Raw genomic sequence first — 15,572 nt, 5'->3', positions numbered from 1 at the left:
CTTTAATTTCTACTTATCAACATTTTGTCACAATAATAATAAAAATAATATCTGTTTTAAAAATCCACAGGGAACTATCAGGGGAGGAACTTGTCTTGGTCTCTTCGCCCTCACATTTGGGAACTCTTGGTCTAGTCCCAGTCTCTCTGGTATCCAGCTTCTCTTAGTGCCTGAGAGGGGTAATGGGGACCCATCCTCACCCAGAGTACAGTAAACAGTGTACCAGGGGGTTGCAGCCAGGGTGGGGAGTCAGGAGATAAGTGGGGGTGTCAAAGATCAGGGGTTTGGGAGCTAGCGAGGTGGAGAACAGAGGTGGGGAGAGGGCTTTTCAGAGATGAATGGGGATATTTATGTGGCATGGAAAACACGTGAACAAGCCCTGGCAACTTACCCGGGGAGAGGCAAGTCTGAGGGGAGGAGCAGCGTAGGGTGGGGCCAAGGGGACTGGGGTGCTCAGAGAGCTATTGTGGGGAGCCAGCAGCCTGGGAAAACCACTGCGGGACCAGGGCCCCTCAGTGAACTTGGAAGAGTCCAAAGTAGGTAAGGAAAGGGGCAGCCTTGAGGTGGGCCCAGGGGAGGGTTCGGATCCGCAGGGAGGACCCTGGCCGCAGGGGCAACAGCCCAGACACCTGGCAGAGACGGAGCTGAGACCCATGGGAACTCGCCGTGGCAGAGAACTCCTCCAGGCACCGCAGGGCCAGCGTGTCATCCACCAGCAGGTCCAGCTTCAGGTAGACAGCCTTTCCCTCGTCAAAGTGCACCTGGGGGGAGGGAGCGGGTGGCCGAGTCCGGGCCTCGCCTGCCCTCCTCTCGATTTCACGTTTCCTTTGAGACCCAAATGTCCTCTCCAGCCCAAACCCCAAACTGCCCCACCCCACCTTTAGCTTGCCCCCACCTTCCAAACCAAACCCTTCTTCCTCAGTTCCTGCTTTCCCCGGGGAGCCAGGTGGGGCTTACCTGACAGTACAGGTAGTAGAGCCCAGCCCGGGTGACTATAAATCCCCCGCTCTGGCGGTCATAGCGCAGTGGGTTGGAGCTGTTGATTTTGGCCTCCTCCCAGCCACTCACCGTCCCGTCCACACCTGAATGTGGATGTTCAAAGAGAAGGGAAAGTCCCTTCACAGGACTTTCACATTCCCCAGACACCCTTGGACTTTATGAACCTTTGGGGCCCGCCTGACCCATGGCCTTTGGAGCCCACGGTGTAATGGGAAGTTATGTGGAGAAATCGGACCTAAGTAACCAGAACCACACACAGCAAGCTGTCACCAGCCACTTCTGGGGAGAAGAGCAGGACTGAAGGAGAAGCCTGGGGGCTTTCATATTTTGCATCTATAGTGTTTACCTCTTTTACTTTGAGAATGTATACGTACATTACTTGAATCACACATTACTTGGATTATTAAAATTTTTTTAAATGGTACCCAAATATTCATCAACTGATGCATGGATAGGGAAAATTGTATATATCCATACAATGGGACATTATTCAGCCTTAAAAAGAAATGCTATGAACTATGAAAACATTATGCTAAATGCATTCAGTCATAAAGGACAACATAGTAGATGATTTCTATGAAATGTCCAAATATACAAATATAGAGAGACAGAAAGTAGATTAGCGTTTGCTTAGCACTGGCAGCCTGTGGGATCGGAGAAATAGGGGGTCATGGCTAAAAGGTACAGGTTTTCTTTTTGAGGAAATGAAAATGTTCTAAAATTACTTTAGTGATGGTTGCACAACTGTGTAAATATATTCAAAACCATTTAATTGTACACTTTAAGTGGGTGGATTGTATGGTATGTGAGAACACCTTTATCTCAATAAAGCCATTACAACAACAAAAATCTACCCTGGCTGGTGTGGATCAGTGGTTAGAGCACCAAAGGGCCCAGGGTTCGATTCCTGGTCAAGGGCATGTACCTGGGTTTCAGGTTCACTCCCCGCCCGGGTCGGGCAGGTGCAGGAAGCAACCAGTCAATGTGTCTCTCTCACATGGATGTCTCTCTCTCTCTCTCCCTGCTTCTTTCCCTCCCACCCTCCCTTCTTCTCTCTCTGAAAAGCAATCCTTGAGTGAGGATTAACAAAAACTTTTTTTTTTTAATCTAGAGCTAGGATAATAGAAAATTGCAAAGAAGATAAATAATAAAGTAATAGAACAGGACCTCAAGTGGCTTCCCAGGCTCTCCACAGCCACCCCATCTATCTCTCCAATCTACTCTCACACGCACCGCCTATTCACAAGACTCCGCCCACTCCCGCCTTCTTTCTGTTCCTGCTGAGAACCAAGTTCCGGGTCCCTGCAGGGCTTTGTACTCTCCTTCCCTCTTCTCAGAACACTCTGTCCTGCCTGGCATCTTCTGTCAGTCAGGTCTCAACTCATCTGAGAGGCCTTCCCAGGCGCCCCTGTTTAAAATAGCCAGACTCAGCCCTGCCTCCGTTAATCTTTTCACCACATCACCCTGTTTCTTTCATAGCAGTTGGAAAATCATCTGGCTTATTTTATTTTTATTTATTTTTTAGAGAGAGGAAGGGAAAGGGATAGAGAGATAGAAACATGGATCAGAGTCATTAATCAGCTGCCTCCTGCACACCCCCCACTGGGGATCTAGCCCGCAACCAAGGTACATGCCTTTGACCGGAATCGAACCCGGGACCCTTCAGTCCGGGGGCCCACGCGCTTTCCATTGAGCCTAACCAGTTAGGGCTCATCTGGTTTATTTATATATGTGACAGTTTGGAGTCTGACTTCCCTAAAAGAGCAGGGACAATGATTCTATTCACCACTGTATCCTTGCACCAGGACCTGGGCCTGCTCTGAGTGGGCGCCCAGCAAACAGTGGTGGGAAGATAGAGGGAAGGAGGTAAACACGGACCACAGCTCTTTGTTTGGGTCCACAGGCCAATCTGCTGGACCTCACTGGCTGATCTCTGCAGCCTCAGCGGCTGCCTCCCTCCACCCCTCATCCTCTGCTACTCTCTCAAGGGAAATGTAATGCTCTCTGGGCATTTTCATCCTCACCTACGGGTGACTGTGGCCTTGATTGTGCAGACTCAGATCTGAGTCTCCAGCCCTGCCCCTTCTCATCCTGCTAACTTCGGCATCTGAATAGCCCAGGCACCCCACACTCATCTTAACCAAACTGAGCTTGGCCTGCCACCCCAAAGTTTAAAAAAAAAATGTTTTTAATGCCCTAGCTGGTTTGCCTCAGTGGATAGAGCGTCGGCCTGAGGACTGAAGGGTCCGGGGTTCAATTCCATTTAAGAGCACATGCCTGGGTTGTAGGCTTGATCCCCAGTAGGGGGCGTGCAGGAGGCGGCCTACCAATGATTCTCATCATTGATGTTTCTGTCTCTCTCCCTTCCTCTCTGAAATCAATAAAAAATATTTTTTAAAAATGTTTTTATTGATTTCAGAGAGGAAGGATGAGGGAGAGAGAGAGAGAAACATCAGTGATAAGAAAGAATCATTGATCGGTTGCCTTCTGCACACCCCCTACTGGGGATCGAGCCCACAAGCCAGGCTTGTGCCCTGATCGGAACCAAACTGAACCTGAGTTCCTGGTTCATGAATTGACGCTCAACCACTGAGCCACACTGGCCGGGCACCCCAACTCCAAACTTGCTTTACTGTCTTTATTCCACGTTTGGCTCATGGTTCTGCCTCCCACCAGGTATATGTCTCCCTCTCCTTCACCAACTTTATTCCCCCATCATCACCAGTTGCTAGCAACTCTGCTACTTAAATGGCTCTGTCCCATCTCCCTTCCAGTCTAGCCCCGGCTACATCTCACTTCAAGTCTTCCCAGCCTCTTATTTCTGAGTGACTCCCCGTTTCCAGCCTTGCTTGCTCACATGGACCATGTCCAGTACACAAGCACACGCTCCACCACTTAGTATCGCCATGAATCCCAGCTCCACCACTTAGTATCGCCATGACCTCAGACAAGGTTAAGTGACCTCCATCTATAAAATGATCAGACTATCTTTAACTGAGATTCACGTGGTATTCCTTACCACTGAAAGGACTGAACTTTTCCTTGATCCACATCCCCCTCCACCTACTGGCCCATTTCTCTGCTCCTGTTACAGAGAAACTTCTGGAAAGGGTTGTCACTGTCTCCAATTCCTACTTCAGATTTTTTTCTTAACCCAATACATGCTGGCTTCCATCCTAACTATGCCACAGAACTGCCCTGGTCGAGGTCACCAGCTGACTTTTTATATTAGCAAACCCGAAGTCATTTCTCTGTTCTCATCTCATGTGACCTCTCAGCTGCCTTCAACACAGACAGCCACATCCTTCTTGAAACTGTCTTTTTTTAAAATTTGAAGAGCATTTTTTTCATTATTATTATTTTTTAATCCTCACCAGGGGATATTTTTTCCCGTTGATTTTTAGAGAGTGGGAAAGACAGAGAGAAACATTAATGTAAGATAAACACATCAACTGGTTGCCTCCTGGATATACCCTGACCAGGGCCTGGGCCAGGGAGGAGCCTGCATCCGAGATACATGCCCTTGACCAGAATCGAACCCAGGACTCTTTGGTCCACAGGCCAACACTCTATCCACTGAGCCAAACTGGCGAGGGCGAAACTGTGTCTTATCTTAGGTTCCATGACACTACCCTCCCTGGGTTTCTTCCTCTCTCTCTGGCCGCTTCTCAGACTCTGCTGGGTCCTCCTCTGCTCCACTTCCAGGTGTCCAATCGACTCAGGGCTTCACTCATGGGGCTCTTTTTTCCACTGGTGTCTCATCCAGTCCTGCAGCTTTAAATACCATCCACCTGGCAATGACCCCTGACTTTATTAGTCCTGGCCTAGCCTGAGTTTGTCTACTATGTCCAGCCATCTATTTGTGGAACTCACTTTCTATTCTTATCTATCCACTTGTTTATTATTAGATCTCAAATTTAATTATTAATATACAGACCTCCCAACCTAGTTCTTCCCCGGTTAACCCCATTTTAGCAAATGGCATCATTATTCCCAAAGTTGCCCAACTTAAAAATCTAGAAGTCATTTCCGATTCCTCCCTTTCCCTTACCCTACACATCCAACCAACAAGCGAGCCACAGCTTCAAGCCACATGCTTGCTTCTCTCCATCTCAGCTGCCAGCCTCCTAGGCCAGCTCACCCTTATGTCTTGCCTCCTGGCCTGTCACATGGAAGGGCATTCCAAGTCAGGGAACAGTATGGGCAAAGTCCAGAAGAGGAACATTAGTGGGGAAGGGGAGTCAGCCAAGTGTGGAGAATCCATAAGGAAGTGCAGGGAAAAGAGGCTGAGACCATGAGAGCCTGGAAGCCGGGCAGAGAAGCAATGGGATAATGAAGATGAGGTTTGGGGGCCTTAGCTTGGCAACACAGGTGGTGGGAGAGTTTGGAATGGGGAAAGATTTAGACTGGGTTTGAGATTCTAATGTCAAGGTGCTGGGGGTATGGTAGGGATGGAAAAAAAGAACAATGTCCGGCCAGCATGGCTCAGTGGTTGAGTGTTGACCTATGATCCAGGAGGTCACAGTTCGATTTCCGATCAGGGCACATGCCTGGGTTGCAGGCTCGATCCCCAGTGTGGGGCGTGCAGGAGGCAGCCAATCAATGATTCTCTCTCATCATTGATGTTTCTATCTCTCTCTTCCTCTCCCTTCCTCTCTGAAATCAACCAAAAGCGAAAAGAAGAACAGAAACTAGAAGCATTTTGAGAAACATGATCAGAGCATGAAGATATGGAGGGGAAAGGAGAGGAAAAAAATCAAAGGTGAAGAAGAGTGAGGTCTGAGGAGAAGCTGGGCTGGTGGTTTGGTGGGAGAATCTGCCTGGTTCTGGAAGGGGAAGAAGGCTTCCGGGGGTCCCGTGCCTGGATCACAGAGAAAGTCCAAGTCGGGGAGCTGAGAGAACTGAACCCTGAGGACTTTCCCCAACTGGCTTCAGGGGTTCGGAGGCTGAAGGCAGGGATAGGGGTGGTCAAGGTTTTGAGGGGTCCCTTTTCCAGGAGGCCGGTGCCGTGGGGGTCAGGGAAAAGCACAGAGGTGGAGATAGGGTCTTACCTGCTTGTGCTCCATCCTGTCCAGGCTGTGGATGAACTGTAAAACACAGGGAGGGTTGGCGCGACCTGCCTGCCCCTCTGCCACCCCTCCCCCCTGGGCATGGCTCACCCATCACCCACCTTCATAGTGGGCTGCAACCACTCTGCGAGCCCGCGTTTTCCGGCCTCTAGGTGCTGAGAATCAAGAAAAGACAGATGGGCAAAACAGCCCCACATATCTGGGGGCCAGGAGCTACTCCCCCGGCCCCTCTAACAACCCTGGCATCCTCACTTTTGTCCAGATTTCTGGCCTCAGAACCTCATGCCTTATCTTTCTACATAAGTAGAGTGACTATATGATTTATCATCCAAATTGGATGCTTCTGAGCGCAAAAAGGGTGCTATTAATGATCACACTGAGATAACAGGTGTAAGCCGGGATATATGGTCTCATGGTCAATGGGAAACGTATCCCATTCATACGTTTTTGCTTCTTGGGGCCTAGGCTTCTGACTTCCCCACTTTGTCTACATCATGACTCTGACCCTCCTCCCCCTTCATTCTCTGTGTTTCAGTTTCTCCATTCATACATGAGGAGAATGGTTTTTGCTCTGCCCACTCATACGGCTGTTATGATGAACAAAAGCAATAATGAATTCAGAAGCCACTAAGGTTGGGATAAAGAGGTGCTTACCACTTCGGCGAGGCCGAACCAGTTGTTTCAGGAAAGGCACAGGGTCCTGGCTCTCCTCCGACTGGGGACTCAGCTCCTAGGGGAAGTACGGGCAGGGCTAAATCAGAGTCTTGCCAGGGGTTCCCAGAGACAGAAACTGAGATAGACAGAGGCCATTAGGAGAGGCACAGTCCGGCACAGAAGTCTTAGGGAGGGACGGCGCTCTCAGCCAACAGTGGCTGAGGCCAAGGGGAGGCACGTTTCTGGGGTCAGGTCTCCGCCCTCACGCCTTTCAGAGAGCAGCCACACTTCCCCACCCCACAACCAAGTGCAGACCCTGCAAGCAATTGGCACATTGCACACATGCCCACACTCATCAGAGTGCACGGTGGGTAAGCACCCTGCACATACAAGCAGCATCCCTCCTCCACCATATCTCACACTCCCACTTCACCCTCAGCCAACAGCACTTTAACTCAGCTGACACAAACCCAGCACAAACCCCGCACACAGTTGTCACCCTCTCTTTCCCGTACACCTACGAATGGCCGACACAGCCAGGGCACTCGCTCCATCCTCAGCTCACACACACTGCCCCTGCCCTGCAGCCTGCAATCAGCACCCACAGCCACTCACCAGAGGGTCCTGGTCCTCTTCTGCCACCAGCTCCCCCTGGGAAGGCTCCTGCTGGGAAGGAGGGAGGGTCACCCTGTCCTTCTCCACCTGACATCTCACCCTCCACCCATCTTCCTGGCCCCTTGTCCTCAGCCCACTTCAGCAGCCTCATACACTGCTCTGTAGATTTTGCTCCTAATCTACCCTGGGAGGGGTGTGCAGCAGGGCCTCACCTGAGCAGATGACGATGCCCGGCTCCCAAGGCTGACCACGGCCAGCAGGAGGCCAAGGCAGGCCAGCGCCAGGCCCAGGCCCAGCATAAGCGGGGCCAGCAGGGCGGTGCCCGGCTCCCCCGTGCGCCCCCTCTGCCTCGGGCTCCGACGGGCAGCCATGGGGGCGGGGGCTGTTCCTGCCTCACCGCCCCCCCATCCCGGGACCCGAGGGATCGGGGGAGGGGGAGCCGGCGGGAGGATCGGGCTGGGGAGAGGGAGGGGCAAGGGAAACCAGGCGGGAGGGCGGGGATGAGGACAGGAAGCCGGACACTGTTTGTGTGGTTAGACTGGAGCCCGCCGAGCGCCGTTCACGTTCGCGGGGCGGACTGCGCTCGGCTTGGTCCCTGCGAAGAGGCACGCTCCGCGGGGCGTGTAGAAGCCGGGCGCTGTTGGTGCGCGTGCAGATGGCTCTCCAGGCAGAGGGCAGAGAGAGCGAACGAAGGCAGAAATGAGCAGGAACTCCACCCAGGTCCGCGTGAGGGTGGTCGTGCTACCAGACACCTGCGACTCCTGCCACCTAGTCCCGCCGGTTCCCGGACCGGGGGCCTGGCCGGAGCGGGGCTGCCTGGGGCCAGCCCGTGCCCTGTGGGTGCTTGACTCCCTGCAGGAAAGACTTAACAACACAAGTTCAGGTGATTGTGAGGGCAGCAAGCAAGGCCTTAGCACAGAAGGAGCAATAGGAGAGCCGTGGGCTGAGCTGCTGTGGCTCTCTCAAAATGTTACCGGAAAGAAGTGAGCGGAGGCGCGGCTGCTTTCGCTCACTGGGAAGTCAGAGAAAAGGGGGGCTTGGACCCAGGGTCAGGGGGTGAGCTGCTGCCGCCCTTTGCTCCCCTCCTTGCAAGTCTCCTGGGGACCATTAGAGTTTAGGACGTGCAGGCCTGTGGGGGGGAAGAGGGAGGAGGGAAAGGCACTCTCTCGCAGGCCTGAATCTTGGGGGAGGTCCCAGGAGAGGGTTTCAGCAGATTATTCATCAGTTTTCCAGGTGTGCCCTTTCAAGGTCATGGTCTCTACTGATCAGTCAGCCACAGGGCAGAGGTCCTGGACGGCATTGCTCACACCTGGTTTTGCTGCTTTTCTGGGCCTGGAGCTGAAATATAACTGAGGCCTAGATGTTATTTCTAGGGCGGTGACCTGCTGTATCTGGCTGTACTAGTAAATTGCTCGGCCTATTTGTTCAGCTATCTGTCTCAGTTTCCCCATTCAACTTGACAAAGAATTTTCCTAGCTTCTTACTATCCTGTCTCATTCCACCCTCAGAGACTTCCATCCCTGAAATCTTTTGTCTTTAGTAACTGCTTCCTGCTGACAAGGGCCGTGGTCACTGCCTATGTAGCTACGGGTGTCTCTCCCTGTCTGATGTAAGGGAGACCAGGGAATGGGAGTTGAGACTGGAACTGAGAGGCTGTTAGCTGATTCTTCCAAAGTAGAGATGGGCCAGAGTCCCGGAAGCATCATCATCCTGATATGGAATTGTTGTATCCTAGAGGTGACAGATTTGACTAGAAGGTTTTGACAAGAAGATTAAAAAGGCATGGCCTAAAAATGAGAAGGAAAATTATAGTAACTACAGGTCTGAGGAGAGGTACGAACCAGGTGATAGAAGGAGGGGCCAACTTTACAGAGTCCCAGGTTAAATTGGTGGAGGGGCTTCCCTGGACGAAGGTGTCTGAAGCCCCTTTGTTTATTATACTTAATCCAAGTTAGACTAAGGGGGTATATTCTAAGATCTCACTTCTGAAGCAGCTCTTTTCTGCCTCAATTTCTGGGCTGGAAAGGGAAAGCTGTTTCAAGGTGGCAGAACTTTGGTCCCTTCAGTCCCACCTTTTAAATAACAAAGGTTTACATTTCCAGAAGCCAAGTTGGTAGACTGCTCCATATTTCGTTGACTCAATGATGTAGTCTTGAAAATAAGTCAATTCAATTAAATGGTTGAGTCTCACTTCAGGAGGTAATGATGCAGATGGACTTCCAGAGTGAGACCTGTATTGTATAAACAAGCAATCAGGTATTTAATAAGGAGTGTGCCTATGAAAACAAGAAAAAAAAAACCACAAAGGTTAATGAACACAGCAAATCATAAACCAGTTTCTGAGTCTTTAAGACTGTCGGTTGATATCGGGCCTCAGAGGGAGGATAGGGGAGGGTGGGGGGAGAGGGGAGAGATCAACCAAAGGTCTTGTGTGCATGCATATGAGCCTAACCAATGCTTAAGTTCAACAGAGGGTTGGGGCATCCATGGGGAGGGGTGTGGGATGGGAATGGGGGGATGAGGACAAATATGTGACACCTTAATCAATAAAGAAATTAAAAAAAAAAAAGACTGTCGGTTGAGGGGATTTTAGATGTAAGGCTTTTGCTGGAATGAAAGCAACCAGTGAGAATATGATAGATCCTCCTTATCTGCAGTTTAAACACTCTGGTGATGTTATCAGATGCTTAGGTAAATACTATATGGCTTACATTTTGCATCAGTAGTTTTCAATAATTCCAAGTCAAGGAATGGGAGAAAAAAATGAAACATTAGTTTGGAAGAAAACTAGAAAAAATTCAAGATTCAATTCAGATTGTAGGTGAAAAATAAAACTTTAACTAGAGTCTAATATCCACAATTGTGTATTATAGATTCTATTGAAACACCATTTTTCTTCCTAAAATCGCACTCATTTTATCAAAGATGACTCAAGACTATTTACTGCATTAAGTCCAGATATAATTTGGCCCGATTATTTGCATAAACACAACAAGGATAGTAATTGATTATATAGGCTTTCTTAAATCTGCTTTGCTGGAATCTTATAATGAATATCCAGATTGAGCTTTAATTAGCCCCCCAGGGTAAAGAAGCTAAACCACGTAGTTGCCATCAGGCTTTGCTTGCAATTCCTATAGATTTTGGTAAATTTCTCAAGTTCTTGAAGTCCCCAAAATGTTGAGGTTCTTTCTTTGCCAACCTCCTAGGGAAGCAACTTCCATCGATTACTAGAAAAATTGCCATGAACCATGTGACTAAGCAAGGTACCAGACCATTTTCCCAAAGGGCTTTTATTGACTTCAAAGACAATCTTCATTCCTTAAAGCTTTCTGGTGACATCTAGAGCCTAGACATGTCTTTTTTGATCATGACATTTCAGTCAAAGTCTTGGTTAAGAAAACCACAATTGGAAACTGGTTCTGTGTGTCTTATTAGTAAAGAGAATCTTATTGGATTTATGAAAATAAACATACCAACCTGAAAGTAATTCTCACCCATTTAGAGTTGTCAAATTCTGGCCCTGACTGGTGTTGCTAAATGCTTAGAGTGTTGGCCCATGCACCAAAGGGTAGCAGGTTTGATCATGGGCCCTGCATGTGGTGTGTGGGCTCTCTCCCTCTCTCCCCTCCTCCCCCTCTTCCACTTTCTCTAAAAATCAATGGAAAAAATATCCTTGGGTGAGGATTAATGACACACAAAAAAAGAATTGTCAAATTCTGGAGGGATTAGGTAGGGAGAAAAATATAAATGCTTCAATATTGTTTACTAGAGGCCCGATGCACAAAATTCGTGCAAGAGTAGGCCTTCCTTCCCCCAGCTGCTGGCACCGGCTTCCCTCTGGCACCCGGGACCCTGGCTTCCCTCGCAGCCCCAGCTTTGTCCAGAAGGACATCCAGTCTAATTAGCATATTAAGCTTTTATTTTTATAGATGAGGGTATAATTTACTAAATTGCTTTAGGGGGAAAAACAAGTTTTCTTATATCTGGAAAGCAAAAAGTTTTGTAAAATCAACAATATTTTGAACAAAGTCATAAGAATAATAATTATCCTCAGTTCATTCAGTCCCATGTAATCAACTTTGTTTATCCTGCTCATTTGCCAGTATTTCCATGAATACAGTTATTCCTTAGAATTCTATAAATTTTCATCTACTTCAAAGATACAACCTGCCTAGAAACCTGTAATTTAGAGTAAGTCAGAGTCCCTATCATGGATCTTTTTAAAGATGTAACATATGTGTAAATGCCTCAGAGTAAAACAATGGCTGTAAATGACAAAACTTAAAATGAAGAAACAAAAAAATAAGAAAAAAAGAAAAAGCCTAGCTGGTATGGCTCAGTGGTTGAGCATTGACCTAAGAACTGGGAAGTCACGGTTCAATTCCTGGTCAGGGCATATACCCAGGTTGCAGACTCGATCCCCAGTTTGGGTCATTCAGGAGGCAGCTGATCAATGATTCTCTCTTATCATTGATGTTTCTATCTCTCTCTCCCTCTCTCTTCCTCTCTGAAATCAATAAAAATATATATTTTAAAAAACAGCCTTAGCTGGTTTGGCTCAGTGGATAGAGTGTCAGCCTGTGGACCAAAGTGTCCTGGGTTCGATTCTGGCCAAAGGCACATACCTTGGTTGCAGGATCCTCCCCAGCCTGGGCCCTGGTTGGGCTTGTGCAAGAGGCAGCTAATCGATGTGTTCTTTTTAAAATTTTTTTTCAATGTGTTCTCTCACATCGATGTTTCTCTCTGTCTTTCCCTCTCTTTTCCATTCTCCCTAAAAATCAATGGAAAAATATTCACTGGTGAGGATTAACAAAAAACAAAAATATAAATTAAATAAATTTAAAAATAGTTAAAATGACATAGATTTGATTATAATGCATTTGATAAAGAACTTTGCTTTTCTGTAATATATAACATTCCAAGATAAAAATTTCTTGGTAAATAATAGTTGCTATGAAATGACATAAAAGAACAATACAAAGCCCACACTTTTTTAAAAAGAACCAATAATACGCAATATATTTTTTAAAAATGTATTTTTATTGATTTCAGAGAGGAAGGGAGAGAGAGAGAGAGAGAGAGAGAGAGAGAGAGAGAGAGAGAGAGAGATAGAAACACCAATGATGAGTGAAAATCATTGATCGGCTGCCTCCTGCATGCCCCCTACTGGGGATCAAGCCTGAAACCTGGGCATGTGCCCTTGACCTGAATCAAACCTGGGACCTTTCAGCCCACAGACAGACGTTCTATCCACTGAGCCAAACAGGCTAGGGCAATATGCAAGATTTTAAAACGCTGTACATGGCTCATTGGAAGTGTTCATTGAGCATTGGAAACAATTCATAAATGCCCCAATGTAATGTGTGGACCACAAACACCCAGAGTACCACTGCCCGACACCCCCACAGAGAACCATTACTCTGGGCTTACCCAGTGTCACTGACGGGACACCTGCTACCCCTGAGAGCTCCCTGTTTGGACTTGGCTCTGAATCTTTGCAAGTTCCTTGCTAAGGCAGGCTGAAATTTCTAGAACATCCATTTTAATAAAAATATATGTATACAATAGGACTGTTTAATTAAAATGTATGTATTCAAATAGCTATTATTTTATTTGGCAAAGCTTCCCATGTAATTTCAAGCATATCAAAATAGGTCTAATTAGTTCAAAAACTTATTTTATAAGGAGAGCGAACAAATCCTTGAGGTGTTCCAGGGGTCTATTGGAATAACTCAAAGTCATTTTGTTAGGGGCAGAAATAGGATATTGGAGCCCTAACCGGTTTGGCTCAGTGGATAGAGCGTCAGCCTGCGGACTGAAGAGTCCCAGATTCGATTCCGGTCCAGGGCATGTACCTCGGTTGTGGGCACATCCCCAGTAGGGGGTGTGCAGGAGGCAGCTGATTGATGTTTCTCTCTCATTGATGTTTCTAGCTCTCTATCCCTCTCCCTTCATCTCTGTTTTAAAAAAAAAATCAATAAAATATATTTTTTTAAAAAGAAATAGGATATTGGGGACCAGCTATAACTGTAAGAAACATTAATCATGCTCTGTTAACTGTGATTGTTTTGTTCTGCAGTCTAACCTGGCTGGGAGTTGCACTCGGGACCTGGTAGCTCAACAGGGACCTGGGAGCTCTACATCCTCTACATCCCGGGAGCTGCATGTTATCATGGAAAGATAACAACCTGGATGCAGAAACCAGAGGCGCCAGCCTTTTACATACCCCCAGGCCTTTGCAACCCCCCAGCCTGCATTGCCTGTAAACTATCCATTTTGCATACCCATTCTTATCCCTTTTGCCTACTTTCCCAAGTAATCTTTGTCCTTCTACCATACGCAGCTGGTTTATGGGGAGAGGCAGAGCAGATTTTTGGGGATGACCTGCTGCTCTCTCATACTGCTGGAAGTATTGGAATAAATGCTCATATATGATTCAACCCTGTCTCTGCTGAATTGGCTCAAGTAGTGACAGGCAGCCCAGACCCATTGATTGTTCAGTTACATTATTATTCCCTCCGTCAACATAGTGAGGACAATTAACTGGTTTCAATTTCTCGGTTAAAAAAAATCTCTTAAAATTTAAACTTTGGGAAGGTTGTCAAACAAACTTAACCAAAAGATCATAACATAAACATTTTATAAATCCAGGTAAAACACATATTTTATGGTAATAACTCTAAAATATGTCAATCAAACCAGTTTTGGTTTAATATATTTTTATTGATTTCAGAGAGGAAGGGAGGGAGAGATAGAAACATCAATGATGAGTGAGAATCATTGATCAACTGCCTCCCGAACACTCCGCACTGGGGACCGAGCCCGCAACCTGGGCATGTGCCCTTGACCGGAATCAAACCTGGGACCCTTCAGTCCACAGGCTGACACTCTATCCACTGAGCCAAACCAGCTATGGCTTAAACCGGTTTTAATATCAAATATTTTGCCCAGACCACAGGGTCCTGCTTAATCAATATACGTATTTAATCTCTTTAGGCCAATAAAATATTACACCCTACCCCTGGCCGGTGTGGCCCAGTTAGTAGTAGAGTCATCCGGTTCACTAAAAGGTCGTGGTTTTGATTTGGTTTTGATTCCTGGTAAGGACACCTACTTGGGCTGAGGGTTGGATCCCCAGCCCCAGTCAAGGCATGCAACCTATCAATCGATGATATTTCTCTCTCTCTCTCTCTCTCTCTCTCTCTCTCTCTCTCTCTCTCTCTCTTTCTTTTTCTTTCCTTCTCTCCAAATATCAATGAAAATGTCCTCAGGTGAGGAACACCCTAGTTATGCCATCTAGAGGCAGAAAACACACCACATATAATACACAGACAAACACATATCACATAAAGACCATACACATAATCCAAATTACTAATTTTTATAGAGAAGGCACAAGATTTTTTTTCATTTGCTTTTGATAACTTTTAAGAAGGCTGGAAGAGAGGAGGGGAATATCTGGCAGGAGCAACTTCAGCTGCTGAAGGTTGTAAAGTGGCATTTTGTTCTGTAGTTACCTCAGCCTTGTTTACATTCCTAATTACCCACAGATAGACTTCAAAGGCCACGAATGAGCGGTGGCAACAAAGGACATGGCGGCTCCAATCTGAGGGATTAAGCAACAGAAGAGAGCCTGGACAGGGCTGCTCGGCCTCCCTAGAAATGTTATAGGAAAGAAGTGACTGCTTCCCTGCCCCCGCCAATCCTGGACCTCAGGGGTTGGGGGTGGGGGTGCTGGGCTGGAGAAGGAGAGGCAAGGGAGACCGCCCAGGGCAGGGAGGAGGACAGGAAGCTGGACTCTGTGTGATTAAACTCAGAGCCCACAGGGCGATTCCCTGTGAAGAGGCACATGCCTGGGGCGTGTAAAGGCAGGGGTGATGTTTGTGTGAGTGTGTAGCCCACAGCTCTCCAGGCGGATGGCCAGAGGGAGTGGAGGCTGAAATGAGCAGAAACTCCACCCAGGTCCCTGTCCGAATGGTCATGCTGCAAGACCCCTGCAACTCCTGCCCGAGCAGATGGTTAATTTAGGGCTCCCAGACCAAGGGGACGAGGAGTGTGTGGCTGGTCTTATTGAGAGGGGCAGATATAGAATATTGGGGACCAGCTATAATTGTAAGAAATAGTAATCATGCTCTGTTAACCGTGATTGTTTTGTTCGGATGAAAGAAGGCACATTCTAACCTGGCTGGGAGTTGCACGTGGGACCTGGAGATCACCTGGAAGTGCGGCCCA

The 15,572-nt window shown here is 47.7% G+C and overlaps 1 protein-coding gene and 1 long non-coding RNA gene across 3 annotated transcripts; one reads left to right on the top strand and one right to left on the bottom strand.

The window, feature by feature from the left end:
* Positions 1-42: 42 nt before the first annotated feature.
* On the bottom strand, positions 43-7,826 carry TNFSF12 (TNF superfamily member 12). 2 transcript variants are annotated; one of them, XM_079797740.1, is made up of 7 exons: positions 7,550-7,826; positions 7,338-7,388; positions 6,723-6,798; positions 6,170-6,223; positions 6,051-6,086; positions 958-1,082; positions 43-761 (listed from the first exon to the last, which is right to left on the bottom strand). In XM_079797740.1, the coding sequence occupies exons 1-7, from the start codon at positions 7,706-7,708 to the stop codon at positions 513-515; spliced, it is 750 nt and encodes a 249-aa protein (XP_079653866.1). In that variant the 5' UTR covers positions 7,709-7,826; the 3' UTR covers positions 43-512. The 2 variants fall into 2 exon arrangements, with proteins under 2 accessions (XP_079653866.1, XP_079653867.1); XM_079797741.1 differs by having other exon boundaries at positions 47-761; positions 7,338-7,385.
* A 159-nt stretch (positions 7,827-7,985) lies between these two features.
* LOC307114882 lies at positions 7,986-13,780 on the top strand. The gene is made up of 2 exons (XR_013815048.1): positions 7,986-8,220; positions 13,420-13,780. It is a non-coding gene; the product is annotated as an uncharacterized lncRNA (long non-coding RNA).
* The last annotated feature ends 1,792 nt before the right edge of the window (positions 13,781-15,572 follow it).

The sequence above is a fragment of the Cnephaeus nilssonii genome (assembly GCF_951640355.1).
Source record: "Cnephaeus nilssonii genome assembly, chromosome: 19".
Taxonomy (NCBI): Eukaryota; Metazoa; Chordata; class Mammalia; order Chiroptera; family Vespertilionidae; genus Cnephaeus; species Cnephaeus nilssonii.
Note: the sequence above shows the minus strand (reverse complement) of the source record. Positions and strands in the feature narration are given on the sequence as shown.